We start from the raw sequence: 13,982 nt of genomic DNA, 5'->3' as shown, positions 1-13,982 counted from the left end.
GTGCTGCCTCAAGCCCTTGATGTCCCCCTGCACCCTGGCCACCCACAGCAGGATGACTCCAGAACCTGCTCTCTTTTGGCCAACATCCATTCCACTGGCTGTTAAACACATTGACATTAGACACAACCCCAGCACACAGCACACATGCACTCATACAACGGCCCTCAGGAATACAGAGCATTCAGAAAGCTGACCACAGAGGCCCCAGCCTATAGTATATGTCAACTATCCCCTCTTTAGGCCAAAGCCTACAGGGAGAACCTCTTGATAATGGTGGTAAGGAAAAGAGTGTAGAGGGGCCTGACCAGATGGGAGCATTTCACATGGACACCGATTCCTATTCTAGTGAGGGCAGATAAGGCAGAATATTCTGTGGGAAAGCACACACATTTCAGAGGAAAGTGGGGGCAGGGGAGGCAGGAACTAACATTCCCTGAAACACAGAAATGGGAACCTAAGCAGGAATTGCTGCTGATAGATTTGAAACTATTATAGGGACAGGGAGGTCATCTATATGCCCTTCCACTGCTACTGACAACAGAAGCTCCTGTTTCTCCCTGCATGAGTAACATAAAATGAATCTGGGCAGTGAGAGACGGAAAAGCTGAAATAACCGTGCCTTAAACAGAAGTTCATTCCTTTCACATAGACCTATTATATTATTAGTCTGCCATCCTCATCAGTTTTTACCTCAAGGTCAGAGACAGCTGCTCCAAATCCAACTATCTTGTCTACATTCCAGCCCTCAGAAAAGAAAAAATGGCAAACTGCCTCTGAAGATGCTTCCCATAAGATATACATAATATTTTCATCTCATTGGCTAAAACGATGTTTTCTCTTGTCCATCCTAGCACAAGGAGACTGGGAAATACAGTTTTTAGCTGTTTGGCCATGTGCTAAGCTGAAAACTAGAGGTTTTTTACTTATTGTAGCAGAATGGATATTTGTGACATTTAAAAGTCTCTGCTCTAAGTGGGACACCTGACTTATACTCAAGTGGCATATAGTTCAGCCAAGCTTCTCAGTGACCCTTTTCTCCCAGGCTTCCACTCATACAATGAGGAATCACAAAGATTCTGCCTGAGCAATGTGTCAGGCACCACAATGGAAAAAGTACCTAATTCCCACTTTTCAGATGTAGAAACTGTGGCCTTGACTCTGGAAACCCCCCCAAAATATAAGTGTGGGACCCTAAAGACCCTATTTATGTCATGTGACCCTGCTGCTCTGGCCACGGCTGATTTGGCCAAAAGATTCTTTAGGATTTTTCAAATTGGAAACAAGGAAAACACTCAGTTCCTCTCTGGCAGCAAAGCTGTAAGATGTGTTTCCTACTTCATGGAAGAAGCAGGATTGAGAGAAAGATGCTGACATACAAAGAAGATATAGAGAGCGCTTCCAGGCAGTGTTTGAGTTCCTGAAATCCAGCTGTCCTTGAACTTCCAGTTACATGGGATAACTTGACATCCTGTCAATAAATTTCCATTTCAACAATGTCTTTGAAATTATGTTTCTGGTTCTCTCAACTAAAAGAAGCTTAACCACCAGATAAAAAAGGGATTCTCAAAGGAGGTAACCTTTACGTTATGGAGGATAATTAGGAATTGTTGACTAAATAGACCGCATGTGGAGGACTTTATAGTTTTGTGAGGCTGAAGGAAGTTTTTGGGATCACAGAGCCCCATTTGTTCCCCTGAGGTAGGGGCTGATCATGTTCTAGGAAAGCGGGCAGCTGAGAAGGGATGTTCTCTCCCTGTTCACAAGCAGATACCCTCTGGATGGGCAGGTCTGTGCAGGGAAGGCTGTGTGACCAGGCCCCAGTAACCACCCTGCACATCTGCTAAACAGCCCATGACTTAGGGCCTCTTTGCTCAACCCTTAAATGATGACTGTTAATACTGTAAATTCCAATGCGTTTGACATTTGTTCTACAAATATTTATTGAGCATCTACTATAAACCAGACAATGTGCTTGAAATATGCTATCAACAAGACAAATAAGCTCCTTAACCCCAGGGAACTTATAGTCAAGTATAAAAGGCAAATATTAAATTATATAATCCCATAAATAAACCATCAGAGACTATGATACTTGCTGTGAAAGAAAAGTTATGACAAGCTGTGAGATGTTCTTGATATGTTCTCAGATAGTCCATGAAAGAGGCATTAAGTTCTGAAGGACAAATAGAAGTTACCTAGGAAAGGGATGGCAATGGTGTAAGGGTGGCAAGGAGCTGTCCAAACAGAGGAATGGTGAGTGCTAAGACCCCGGGGAAGGAGAGGGTACAGAGCATCTGAGTACCTGAACAAAGACCAGACTGGCTGACCACACGGAGCAAACAGGAGAGTGGCCCGACATGAGATGGAAAGGGAAGCCATTGGATGTTTTTAAGCAGGGACTGACATGGAAAGATTTGTACTTTACATCACTCACGATGCTCTGTGGAGAATGAATCAGAGAGGACCAGAGAGCAAGTGGAAAGACCAACATGGAAGGAAGGAGAGGAAGAGAAAATAAGAGCGAACATACAACCCTGTGTTAATTGGGAGGCAGCATAGTAGAGATAAGAGCATAGCCTCTGAATCAAACTGCCCAGCTTGGTGTCCTGGCTTAGTTATTTACTCTATGACTTTAGCAAATTACCTAAGCTCTCTCTGTTTCCTCATCTCTAACATGGATTAGTATCTATCTCCTAGGTTGTATGAGGATTATATGACTAGTACATCAAGAGTACTTAAAATACTATCTGGCACACAGTAACTTTTCATTGAATGTTGTGGCCTAAGGTGACATAGCTACTACATAAAACAGTTAAGTACTGAATTGCTCTGATTACAGTTGGTGGTGGGCTGGGCTGGGCCCTGAGCTTCATGCACTTGTCCTCTCCATACCACCTTGTCCTAGTCCCACCCACACAGTCCTAAGTTCCTAGGACTTCAGTGATGCCCTGTGTGCCAAATCAGGTTGGCCTCAGAGTGGCCTATCGGGAGCCTGTCTCCTGAGCACTGTGTGAAAAAATGGGGTGACAGCAGCTGATCAGTTTAAGAGTTCTAGCCTGCAGAGCCACTCTTGATCTCCAGACAGGATGCTTACGAGAGGCAACCGATCAATGTTTCTCTCACACACTGATGTTTCTCTTTCTCTCTCCCCTAAAAAAATAGTTTAAACACTCTTCTGATTGCTGATGTGTATATAGTTTAAAAATACAATAGGTGGTGGGGTGGGGAAGGCCACAAAATGGACAGGCACAGCCTTGAAGGAAATATAGATCTCAGGACAGTACAGTGGACAGAAATGCCGTTGAAGGAACTCCTGAGAAGTTTATAGCTGTCTTCACCAACTGCCTGCTTCACTCACTATGTTTCCCTCTATGCCCTTCCCGAGACATGATTTTAACTCGGTTTGAACCAGAGACTCCGTCAACACTGGGTTCTAACCTCCTACAGATTTGCTAGGGGACAAGGAAGCCCATACATCAACCCCAGGCCCCACCCCAGGAATGGCCCCCTGAGATCTCCTGGCCCGTGGCTGTACAGGTTCACTGGAAAGTAAATACAGAGTCTGTGAACCAACAACCCAACCAGCTATTCCAGAATTAGGTCACAATGAGGGATATTTGGACTACTGTGTACCAAAAACCTGCTCCAAGCTATTTCCAAAATTCCTGACTAGATACAACCTCCAAATGATTCTGATTTACATCTATGGGACTATGGGACCACAAGGGCAAAAAGGCCGCATGTATCTGAAGACCAGGGTGGCCTATAAATCTGAATTACCCCTGGACAAACAAAAGCACCCAAAGGTCAAAAGACATTGGAAGATTTGGGCCCTCCCAAGATAAGGTGGGCTGTGGACAGCACAGCCACACAGAGGCAGAATGAGAAAACAAACAAGAGCTCTATTTAAGATTATAAACACAGTACTTGTTCATTGAGAGCAGGTGTAGCCAATGGAGGATTTTAAGCAGGGAAATATGCCGAGGTGTAGGAGAAAGGAAACTGGCAGTTGGCCAAGTGACTCAGCAGCCTTGGAGAAGTCAGGTAACTCCTGTTGCAGAGGGCAGAGCAGGTGGCACTGTTCTTCAGGGCAGCACAGCCTCTCTCCACCTCTCCTCATTTGGCCAGGGCCAAGTTTGTGGATTGCAGCTGCTCTGCCTCCTGGCAGATGTTCTGCTCCACTGTGTCGCACTCAGCTAGGAATGCCTGAAAGATCAATGCAGGGCAGTGAGGGTCCACCCAGAGTTAGCCAACCCCAAAGCTCTGTGCTCAACCATTCTGGAGAACCCATGGGTGACTGGCTCATGCTGAAACAGGCTGCACAGGGAGTGCCTGGGCTCCAAAGTAAAAGGATAGGGAGGTAGAGGGAAGAGCAGTACCAGGGTTTCTGACAATGCTCTAGGCCCATAATCACCAAAAGGAAGCCTTGACACTGCAACTGCACAATTTCAGGGGTACACTGCACATATGAATGGTGCCTCCTAGAACTGTACAATGTGTCAGCCCATCTGCTCTCCAGTGATCTTCCTTCCCAATCAGTTTAAATTCAAACATAATTACAGGGACATGAAAGGAGCAATTCTCTTATATTCTGGGTTCATGCTGGATACCAACAACAACAACAACAAAAAGCCATGCAACTTCTATATCCTTCTTTGAACAGATAAACACATACACCAACCCTTTATACCACGCATGTCAAACTCAAAGGCTAACATGGGCCAAATAAATGAGGCATTGCAGTCTATGAGTTTGACATGCTTGCTTTACACTGTGTAATGCTCTACCACACAACTCACCTGAACCCTTTTCACCAAACCCTTCCTTTTCAGTCTACTGTCTTTGAAATTTTCTGGCAGAACCTATGGAAGAATAAGTTGACACATAAATAATTCGGTAAAAATGACGTAAGAACACATCAGAAATATCCATAGTACACCAAGTAGGTCATGGGTCACCAATGGGAATGAGACATGAATTTCAGGAATAATTTTTCTGGGTCGGCATCCTACATGACCCTTCCATGGCTCTTGCCCCTATAAAAGCTCCCTTTGTTCTGTGTCTGGGCCATAGAAACTGATCTGTAATGTGGACTTTGTTCTTTCACTGTTTCCTATGTATGGATACTATGTTGTGGCCATACCATGAGCTCACTGTGGCAAGGAAAGCACCTTTTGCTTCTTTTTTATAAGCCCCCTCCCTATTACCCCATCCTCAAATCCCAAGCAGAGTAGTTCACCCTCAAGAATGAGGCATCAGGCTAGAAATATAATTTAATTTATTATCATCTGTAAAAGGGAAAGTGGTGTCAATGATTCCCAACAGCCTCACAAGAACTGGGTCTGACTGAATTCTGTACAGGTAATGAGCTCAGTGGAATATCAGTCACATGAGTATCAGGAAAGTGAAGCCCTGTGTTTCTCTGACCATGAAACCATAGACCAGCCGTGGGCAAACTACGGCCGTTTGAAATGAATAAAACTAAAAAAAAAAAAAGACCGTACCCTTTTATGTAATGATGTTTACTTTGAATTTATATTAGTTCACACAAACACTCCATCCATGCTTTTGTTCCGGCCCTCCAGTCCAGTTTAAGAACCCATTGTGGCCCTCGAGTCAAAAAGTTTGCCCACCCCTGCCATAGACCATTTGGATCCAAGCTTCATGAGGATTAGGTGCTACTAGCACATGTTAATAAAAATTCGAGAAGCCCTATGCTGGTGGGATGTGGGTGGTAAGAAATCAGGAATTGTCTTATCTTTCTGTGTATTCACCTAAGACCTAGCAGTATCTCACATACAGCAGGTGCTCAACATCTTCAGACAATAAGGCCTCATTACTGAAAGAGTAAAACTGGCTGAAATATAGTCAAAGGAAACTAGTTCTTCTCAGGTGAATATTTACTTACTAGTGCATCAATCTCCTCCAAGATCTTCATAAACTGCTCAATTGTGGCTTTTACTTTCCTATCGAGTTTGCAGAGAGCTTCAGCTTGCAAATCCTTGGCCAGAAAACCCTGTGGAGAAATAATGCATTCTTGCAAGGATTCCTTGAAGCTGATGAAAAACGCCAAGCTGAGGTACTGATGAAGGAGCCACACTTTGAATCCATATTCCTCCTAATAGGCTGGGCCAGACCTCAGACCCACAACTTCATCTCTTGGGGAAAAATGAAAGCTGGCCCTGGGCCACCCTAAACACTCTAACAGGCCGCTCTAAAATAAACCACCTGGGCTGCAAATGCCTCCTGAGGCCTGGCTTTAGCGAAGCCAGAAGAGTATACCTGCACACAAGAGCCAGACATAAAGAGCACAGGGTTTAGAGTTTGATAGGACTGAAGTTGAATTCTGACTGCTATTTACTTGCTTGTGATCTTGAGCAAGTTACTTAACCTACCTGTACCTCAGTGTCCTCATTTTTAAAATGGGGATTATGATACCCACACCCCATAGGGTTACTGTGAGGATAAAGAGGTATATATGTAGACCCTTAATATAATTCCTGACACAGACATGCTAACAAATGGCAGCATTTACATTATTTTTATTAAATTGTCTTGCTGTTTATTCACATTGCTTGGCCAAATGACCAGTTAGCTGGTGACAACAGGGATCTCTGAAGATGTTTATCAAAGCCGAGAGTTACAGATGCAGATTTAACAACATGTAGTAAACATTAGCCAATAATTTCAACTAAAAAATTTATCCTATCAGAAATAGTCAAAAAAGATTTATGTCTAAAGATTTCAAAGAAGCATTATGAAAAATGGCAAAAGAACATTAGGAGATAGGAGGAAATCGGGTATTTGAAACAGGAGAGGTATTTGATGTAGTGAGTTCTCCAAAGCTGACTTGAGGATGAAGGGGGCAAGGAATGTGGGTGGCCTCTGGGAGCTGAAAGCAGCCCCTGGCTTATGATCAACCCAGAAATGGGCTTCTCAGCCCTACAACTACAAAAGGAACTGAATTCTGCTACAACCACAGGCGCTTAAAAAGAGGACCCTGAGGTCCAGAAAGAAATGCAGCTCAGTTGACATCTTGATTTCAACCTTGTGAAACCCTAAGCAGAGAACTTAGCTCAGCCATGCCAACTCCTGTCCCACGGGAACTGTGAGTTGAGCCAATGATAATAAAATTCATAGAAATGGGAGATGATACAACAAAGAAGTTGCCATGGTGCATAAAGAGAGCACTGGTTTGTTAGAATTGGAGGGCAGACTCCTGGTCCTGGGAAGGCTGCTTTCCAGTATGCTTACATGAGTGGTACTGAACTTGGATTATTTCTTGTCAGAGGGAGGCCTCAGAAGAAACCAACCCTGCACACACCTTGTTCTTGAACTTCCAGCCTCCAGAACTGTGAGAAAATAAATTTCTACTGTTTAAGCCATCCTAAGCAAACTAATACACATGGCAAAATGCTTTGAATGGTTAAATCTAAGTAGGGAATGTACAGATGTTCATTCATTCTGCTCATTTTTTCAACTTTTCTGTATGTTTGAAAATGTATATATTAAAAAGTTGGAAGGACCAAAAAAAAAGAACATTAGGTGATAAACAATAGAGAATTGGTTAAGTAAATCATGCTATGTAAGTTTTAAAAAGTATGGTCATTTTTAATGACAGAAAATGTTCAACATTTTTATCCAATAAAAAAACAATTTACAAAGTGTACATAACACCATATCAAATATTTTCTTAAGGATGGAAAAGTAAATTCCAGTCTTTAGTAATGGTTATCTTTGAGTTGGGGCCTTATAGGTAATTTCTATTTTCCATATTAGTGTTCATATGTTTATTTAAAAGTTATATACAATCAGCATGTATTACTTTGTAATTAAAACATAACCATACATCCATTAAAGTTATAAAATGTGGAAGTCAAAGACAAATATGTGGTTTGGGACTGTTTCTAATCCTTACTTGGTTTCTAATATAAGAAACCATCTCTTAATATAAGAAATTGAATTGGATGACCACCCCACTAAGATCCGCTCAACTTGTACCTTCTATGAATCAACAAAATATCCTTTGCTTTACTAAACACTTTATAACAAACTAGACCAGAGATTTTCAACCTTTTTTATCCCCTGGTACACACAAACTAATTATTAAAATTCTGTGGCACACCAAAAAAGAAAGTTCTTAGGGCAGGTACAAAGTCAAAGTCCACAAAGAGTTACCTGCTGGATTCCAATAAGCTCTTTATTTAACTCTTCCAGTTGGTCAGCTATCTTCTCCACAGACTTCTCCAAACTTTTCAACTTTTTTAGTTCAACTTCTTCCTCTGGACTGTTCTAAAATATTTAAGAATAAAATAAAGTCAATAATTACCAAGAACACTATCCCCTGTCAGAAAAAATTTTTTTTTACCACAATCAGACTAAACCACTCACCAAAAAGAAAGCCTTAACTCTGTTGCTTCTTGGAAAGCAAATTGGAGGATATACATTAAGTTTTCTATCTACAAAAGAGTCTAGAGTAGAGAGAAGGTATTAGGTAAACATTCTGGCAAGGTCTTGACAATTTGGATTCAGAGAATAGAGCCACACTCAACCTCAGCCTGGGGATGATCATCAATAGCCAGACTGATCCCTGGAGAGTGAACAAATTTTGAACACCTGTGAAGAATTCAGAATTTCTATATAGGTGGAATTCTACTATTCCTTTAAATAGAATTACAAAATGTCATCCACCAACATGACAATGATGAATACTTTTATTTATCACTCCCTCTATGCCAGATACTATCTCAAGCACATTACCTGAATGATTGTTTTAAGCCTTATCAAAACCCAATGAAGTAGGTACTATTTTAAATGATGAAATTAAGGTTGTTGTAACCTAAGGTCACATAGCCCAAAAGAAGTAGAGCTGAGATTTGAATCAGATTTGGTTCTACAAACCCCAGGACAGCTCCAATCAGGGGTCCTAGAGCTTCTTCAAACTCAACCTTTGGGTTCTGCCCACCCATCACCATTCTCCTGGACCCTTGAGCAAGAAATCTAGAATATTTCCCCTTCTCTCACCTAAACAATTGGCAGTCAGAGCCAATATCTTCCTGATTTTATACTATTCCAAATTATTCACATTCTACTTTGTGGCGAAATCCTGAGTGCCAGTCTCCTAGCAGTTCCAAGTCTGGATGGGATTTTCTTTGCCTCTACTTTGCTAATCTCACCCTCTCTCCACTCTGAGTCAGCCCCTCATTCAAAGTAAGGGAACTTCATGTGACCAACAATTCCACTGTGTCACAATGCAGGGCTGGCCATGGCCCTCTCTCATCACCAATAGGCTATTGTCCTCACCTGTCACTAATTGGCTCTTTTTCTCCCTCAGTTCTTTAGTCTGAACCTTTCTTTCTGGCCAGTTTTTTACCCAATGGGAGATTTTAGTAAAAAGGGTGGTTAAAGGGAGAGAGCCTAAAACTTGTATTTATTTTTTAAATCTCCAGGCTTAACAAATTATTCTTTTGCAAATCCCCTCCAAGTAAGGCCTGTCTTAGGCACCTTATAACCAGACTGAGGTTCTACCACCAACACAAAAGTTATGTTATTGAGGCAGCACAGCTGCTCCGGACTTTCAGAGCGAGATCCCTAACCAACAGAAGCCAGAGGGCATGAGAACAACAAAACTGGTAAACCCATCACACAAATGGAGACTACATTTGTTTAGAGAGTGCTTCACCAATGCAGCATCTAGGTCCCCAATTTTGCCTTCTACACAGAAATACGCATGAAAGGCCTTAGCATTTGATTTGGTTGTGTTCTGGTGGAAAAAGTAATTTACCTTTTTCCCAATTAACATGACCCGGCAACCATTTTGTATTCCAACTGCAGACAATGGCTTCTCCATTTCCTTCAGAGACTGTCCTGAAGAGAAGAAAAGACTGCCAAGTTGTAACAATTGCACAGCATTGAAAACAGATTTCAGCAAGGGTACAGGAGGGAGACAAATGTGTTCACTTATGAGAAGAGGATAAGTTGGTGTGATCTTTCTAGAATTAGGTGTCTTGACTCAGTAATTTCACTTCAGCTATTACTGTAAACAAATAACTGGATGTGTGCCTGCACAATAACACTTTACAGTAATTTTTAGTGCAACCTTATTCATATGGAGCAGCGGTTCTCAACCTGTGGGTCGCGACCCCTTTGGGGGTTGAACGACCCTTTCACAGGGGTCGCCTAAGACCATCAGAAAACACATACATAATTACATATTGTTTTTGTGATTAATCACTATGCTTTAATTATGTTCAATTTGTAACAATCAAATTGGGGGTCACCACAACATGAGGAACTGTATTAATGGGTCGCGGCATTAGGAAGGTTGAGAACCACTGATATAGAGAGAAACAGGAAAGAGCCAAAAATTCAGGAATAGGGGGTGATGAACTATACATCAGTACAATAGAAGATTTTGTAGGCATTAAAGCTCATTTTTTAAAAGAAACTTCAAGGCCACAATGAATGTTGATAACCCAGTGTTATTAAAAAAATGTTATAAAAACTGTATAATCAATATAAGCCTAGTTTTTTCAACTAAAAAAAAAAGTCCACAAACAAGAACCCACACTTCTGGAAGCCAGAACAAACAAACAAAATAAAAGGCTGAACAGAAATATGCTAAAATGTTATGAGAGGTTTTAGCCAGGAGGGCATTTCTTCTTTGTGCTTTCTGTATTTTGAAACGTGAATTTCTATTCCCTTTATAATTCTAAAGTAAAATGTTTTTAAAATAAAAAACAAGGAGTTACACTGTGAAGTATAAATACAAGTACTTCCCATCACTAAATTCTTTGTGACAGGCACCAAATGAGATAAATTTGGCCCCATCAGATAGCAAAATAATGGGTTACCATGAGAATGGGAAGACAGAGGGTGGAGGTGTGGAGTGGGTAGGTCTGGCAGAAATCAGCATTACCCACTGGGCCTGCCACAGCCAGGCTCCTGGTAAGTGTGTTCATTCAACACCCTCTGTGTCAGCACTATACTGAGCATAGGACACATTGCAGTTTCTCTGCCCTCACGGAGTTTGTTATTCTAACAGAGAAATCAGATATTCAGCAACTACAAAAACAATTATTTAATAGTAACTTCAATATAAGTTATGCCGAAGTGGTAGGGAGTGCCATGTTAACATACAATGGGAAGAGGATATAACTTAGCCAGGGAAGACTTCATTAAAAGTCCATATGCTTCATTAAAAGTGGTAAGATTTCACCCTGGCTGGCTTGGGTCAGCGGATAGAGCGTCAGCCTGAGGACTGAAGGGTTCCAGGTTCGGTTCCAGCCAAGGGCACATGCCTGGGTTACGGGCTTGATTCCCAGTAGGGGGTGTGCAGGAGGCAGCCGATCAATGATTCTCTCTCATCATTGATGTTTCTATCTCTCTCTCCCTTTCCCTTCCTCTCTGAAATCAATAAAGAAATAAATTTTTTTTTAAATGGTAAGATTTCTGCCACCCTCATGTGACTTCAACTCTTATACCTGTCCAAATGTTTGGAAGTGTCCAGTACATAGTAGGTCCTCAGTAAATATTTGCTGAAGAAATAAATGAATAAACAGCAAATAAGAATTGTCCAATTTTGAAAGCTATGAGTTACCATTAGGTAAGGTTAAGCAATTATAAATAGGTCATTTAGCTATAAGGGCTCAAAGCTGGAAGAGAAATGCCTACCCTTAAATATGAGTTTCTGAAAAGGTAGCGGGACTCCTGTGGCCTCTTCAACAACCTGGGCTAGATCTTGGACAATTGGTTCACTATTGCCCTGTTGCGAGGTAACATGAAGGTCGTGCTTCTCATTGCCTGAGGAGAGAGAAAAGGGTTCAATTAAGAAAAATTTTCCACATGAACCAATATAGGCTGACACTTCATTATATTTATGTAGCCAGCCTTCAGCCTTCAAAGCCCAATTCATATGCCCCCTACTCCAATCAGCCCTCCCCCATCTGTCCAGCTTCTGGTGACCTGCTCAAGGATTTGTTTCCAGTTATAACTAACAATATTAGTGATAACAGCTAATATCTGAGTACTTAACATGCACAAGAGGCTGACCAGTCTCATTTCATGCATTATCTTACTTAATCCTCAGAACACCTCTATGAGGTAGGTACTACCTATTATTCCCCATTTCACAGATAAGTAAACTGTGAGTCAGTCCAGTTAAGACCTGTCTATAGAGACCTAACTGTGCAGTCAGCACTTGACATCTGATCTGATACCAAGGTCCATGCTTTTTATCACAAGCCATCTGCCTCCTGTGGCCTGACTGCCCTGTAGTCTGTATTGTACTGGCCTTTGTCTTCTTTGCTATAATGGGCAAGGGACTGTTTTCCCTCCAAGTCTCTCCCACTGGGCACACCTGGACACATACATGGTTGGTGCTCAGTCAACAGACAAATGAGCCCTGGCTGGTGTGGGTCAGTGGGTCAAGTGCTGGTCAAGGGCGTGTACCTGGGTTGCAGGTTCACTCTCAGTTTCCTGTGTGCCAGTGTGCTGGAGGCAACCCATCCATGTGTCTCTCACATCAATGTTTCTCTCTCCTTCCCTCCCTCTCTCCCTTTCACTCTCATAAAAGCAATGGAAAAAATAGCCTCAAGTGAAGATTAACAAAAAACAAAACAAAACAAAAAATAGACAAATGAGTGAATAAACAAAACAGCAGGAAATTTCTTTTTGGAGCAGAGGTGCCAATTCTCTTTCAGGTATGTGGGCAGTAGAAGGTAGTCTGTTTACCATGCACCAGGCTAAGCCTTGAGCCTGCTCAACAGACTGGAAGTCAATGGGACAGGTGTGTTGTTGTTTTTTAATATATTTCTATTGATTTCAGAGATGAAGAGAAAGGGAGAGAGAGAGAGAAACAATGCTGAGAGAGAACCATTGATGGGCTGCCTCCTGCACGCCCCCTACTGGGGATGGAGCCAGCATCCCGGGCTGGGACTCTTCAGTCCATAGGCCAACGCTCTATCCACTGAGCCAAACCAGCTAGGGCTGGGACGGGTGTTAGCAACTCTCCTTCACAGAGAACAGCTAGATGCCTAGATAGGAGACATCCCAGGATCACTCAAAACTGCAGGATCCAGCATCCTGGTCTTCAGATCGGAGGCCCTGGGGTCTCCCACGGTAGGTCCTGAGGAAACCTCATGGACTTGGCTCGCCCGTGAATTCACTGTGTAGTTCGGTGTCAACTCCGGCAGTAGACAGACCCAAAAGGTGCCCAGAGTGTATGCCTGGACCCACGGCCCACGCAAACAGTGTACACGAGTCACACAGCAGCCATACCCATGGCCAAATACAAGCCTGACACAAAGACCCACCATAACTGTGCAGGACACACATGAACACGTACAACCGGGGCCACGACGTGGAGCACGCAGGCGAAGATCAAACAAATGACCTGAAACAAAATGCTGCGCCACAGGGAAAGGTGTGCTGACACAAGACCCGCGCAAAAACCGGCCCCGCGGACACAAACCCACGCTTCCGGACGCCAGGACAAACACCAGGACACGCGCTTCCGGAGGACCCGTGGCCACACACACAGGCCCTGCCGGATTTTCCTGGCCCGGCACGGGGCCCACCCGGCCACCCGTGCTCACTGTGGGTGACGGTCACGCTGAGTCCGGCTGCCGCCATTTCTTCATTCTGGGCCACTTCTTCGTTCGGGGCCGCCTCTTCGCTCTCGGTCACCGCTTCGTTCTTGGTCACCTCTTCGCTCCGGACCACCACTTTGCTCCCGACTACCTGTTCGTTACGGGCCACCTCTTTGCTCCCGACTATCTGTTCGTTACGGGCCACCTGTTCGCTCAGCATCTCCTCTTCGCTCAGCACCTCCTCTTCGCTCCGGAACCTCTCTTCGCTCCGGGCCACCTCTCTGCTCTGGGTTGAGTGAGGCCGTACTCTCCTCTTCACCCGCGGCCCGCGAGCACCGGCGGCGGCGCCCTTGTGGGGTCCCACATGCCCTCTGGCCGCCCTCAGCCTGGATG

General features: G+C 43.3%; 1 protein-coding gene across 1 annotated transcript; it reads right to left on the bottom strand.

Moving 5' to 3' along the window:
* Window positions 1-1,915: 1,915 nt before the first annotated feature.
* On the bottom strand, window positions 1,916-13,976 carry BAG1 (BCL2-associated athanogene). Its single transcript, XM_005859547.2, has 7 exons — window positions 13,596-13,976; window positions 11,674-11,802; window positions 9,785-9,867; window positions 8,179-8,292; window positions 5,909-6,016; window positions 4,800-4,862; window positions 1,916-4,206 (listed from the first exon to the last, which is right to left on the bottom strand). The coding sequence occupies exons 1-7, from the start codon at window positions 13,807-13,809 to the stop codon at window positions 4,117-4,119; spliced, it is 801 nt and encodes a 266-aa protein (XP_005859609.1). The 5' UTR covers window positions 13,810-13,976; the 3' UTR covers window positions 1,916-4,116.
* Between the last annotated feature and the right edge of the window lie 6 nt (window positions 13,977-13,982).

Source organism: Myotis brandtii, unplaced genomic scaffold (assembly GCF_000412655.1).
Source record: "Myotis brandtii unplaced genomic scaffold, ASM41265v1 scaffold1270, whole genome shotgun sequence".
Lineage (NCBI taxonomy): Eukaryota > Metazoa > Chordata > Mammalia > Chiroptera > Vespertilionidae > Myotis > Myotis brandtii.
The sequence above is the reverse complement of the archived record's forward strand: the minus strand, read 5'-3'. Positions and strand labels throughout refer to the sequence as shown.

Excerpts from the sequence above, each read along its gene's own strand:
- BAG1 (XM_005859547.2), bottom strand. The coding sequence starts at position 13,809 with ATGCTGAGCGAACAGGTGGCCCGTAACGAACAGATAGTCGGGAGCAAA. Across the intron at positions 8,293-9,784 it reads TCATGTTAATTGGGAAAAAG|AACAGTCCAGAGGAAGAAGT; the intron begins GTAAATTACTTT and ends TAAATATTTTAG. Across the intron at positions 4,863-5,908 it reads TGGAGGAGATTGATGCACTA|GTTCTGCCAGAAAATTTCAA; the intron begins GTAAGTAAATAT and ends ATTCTTCCATAG.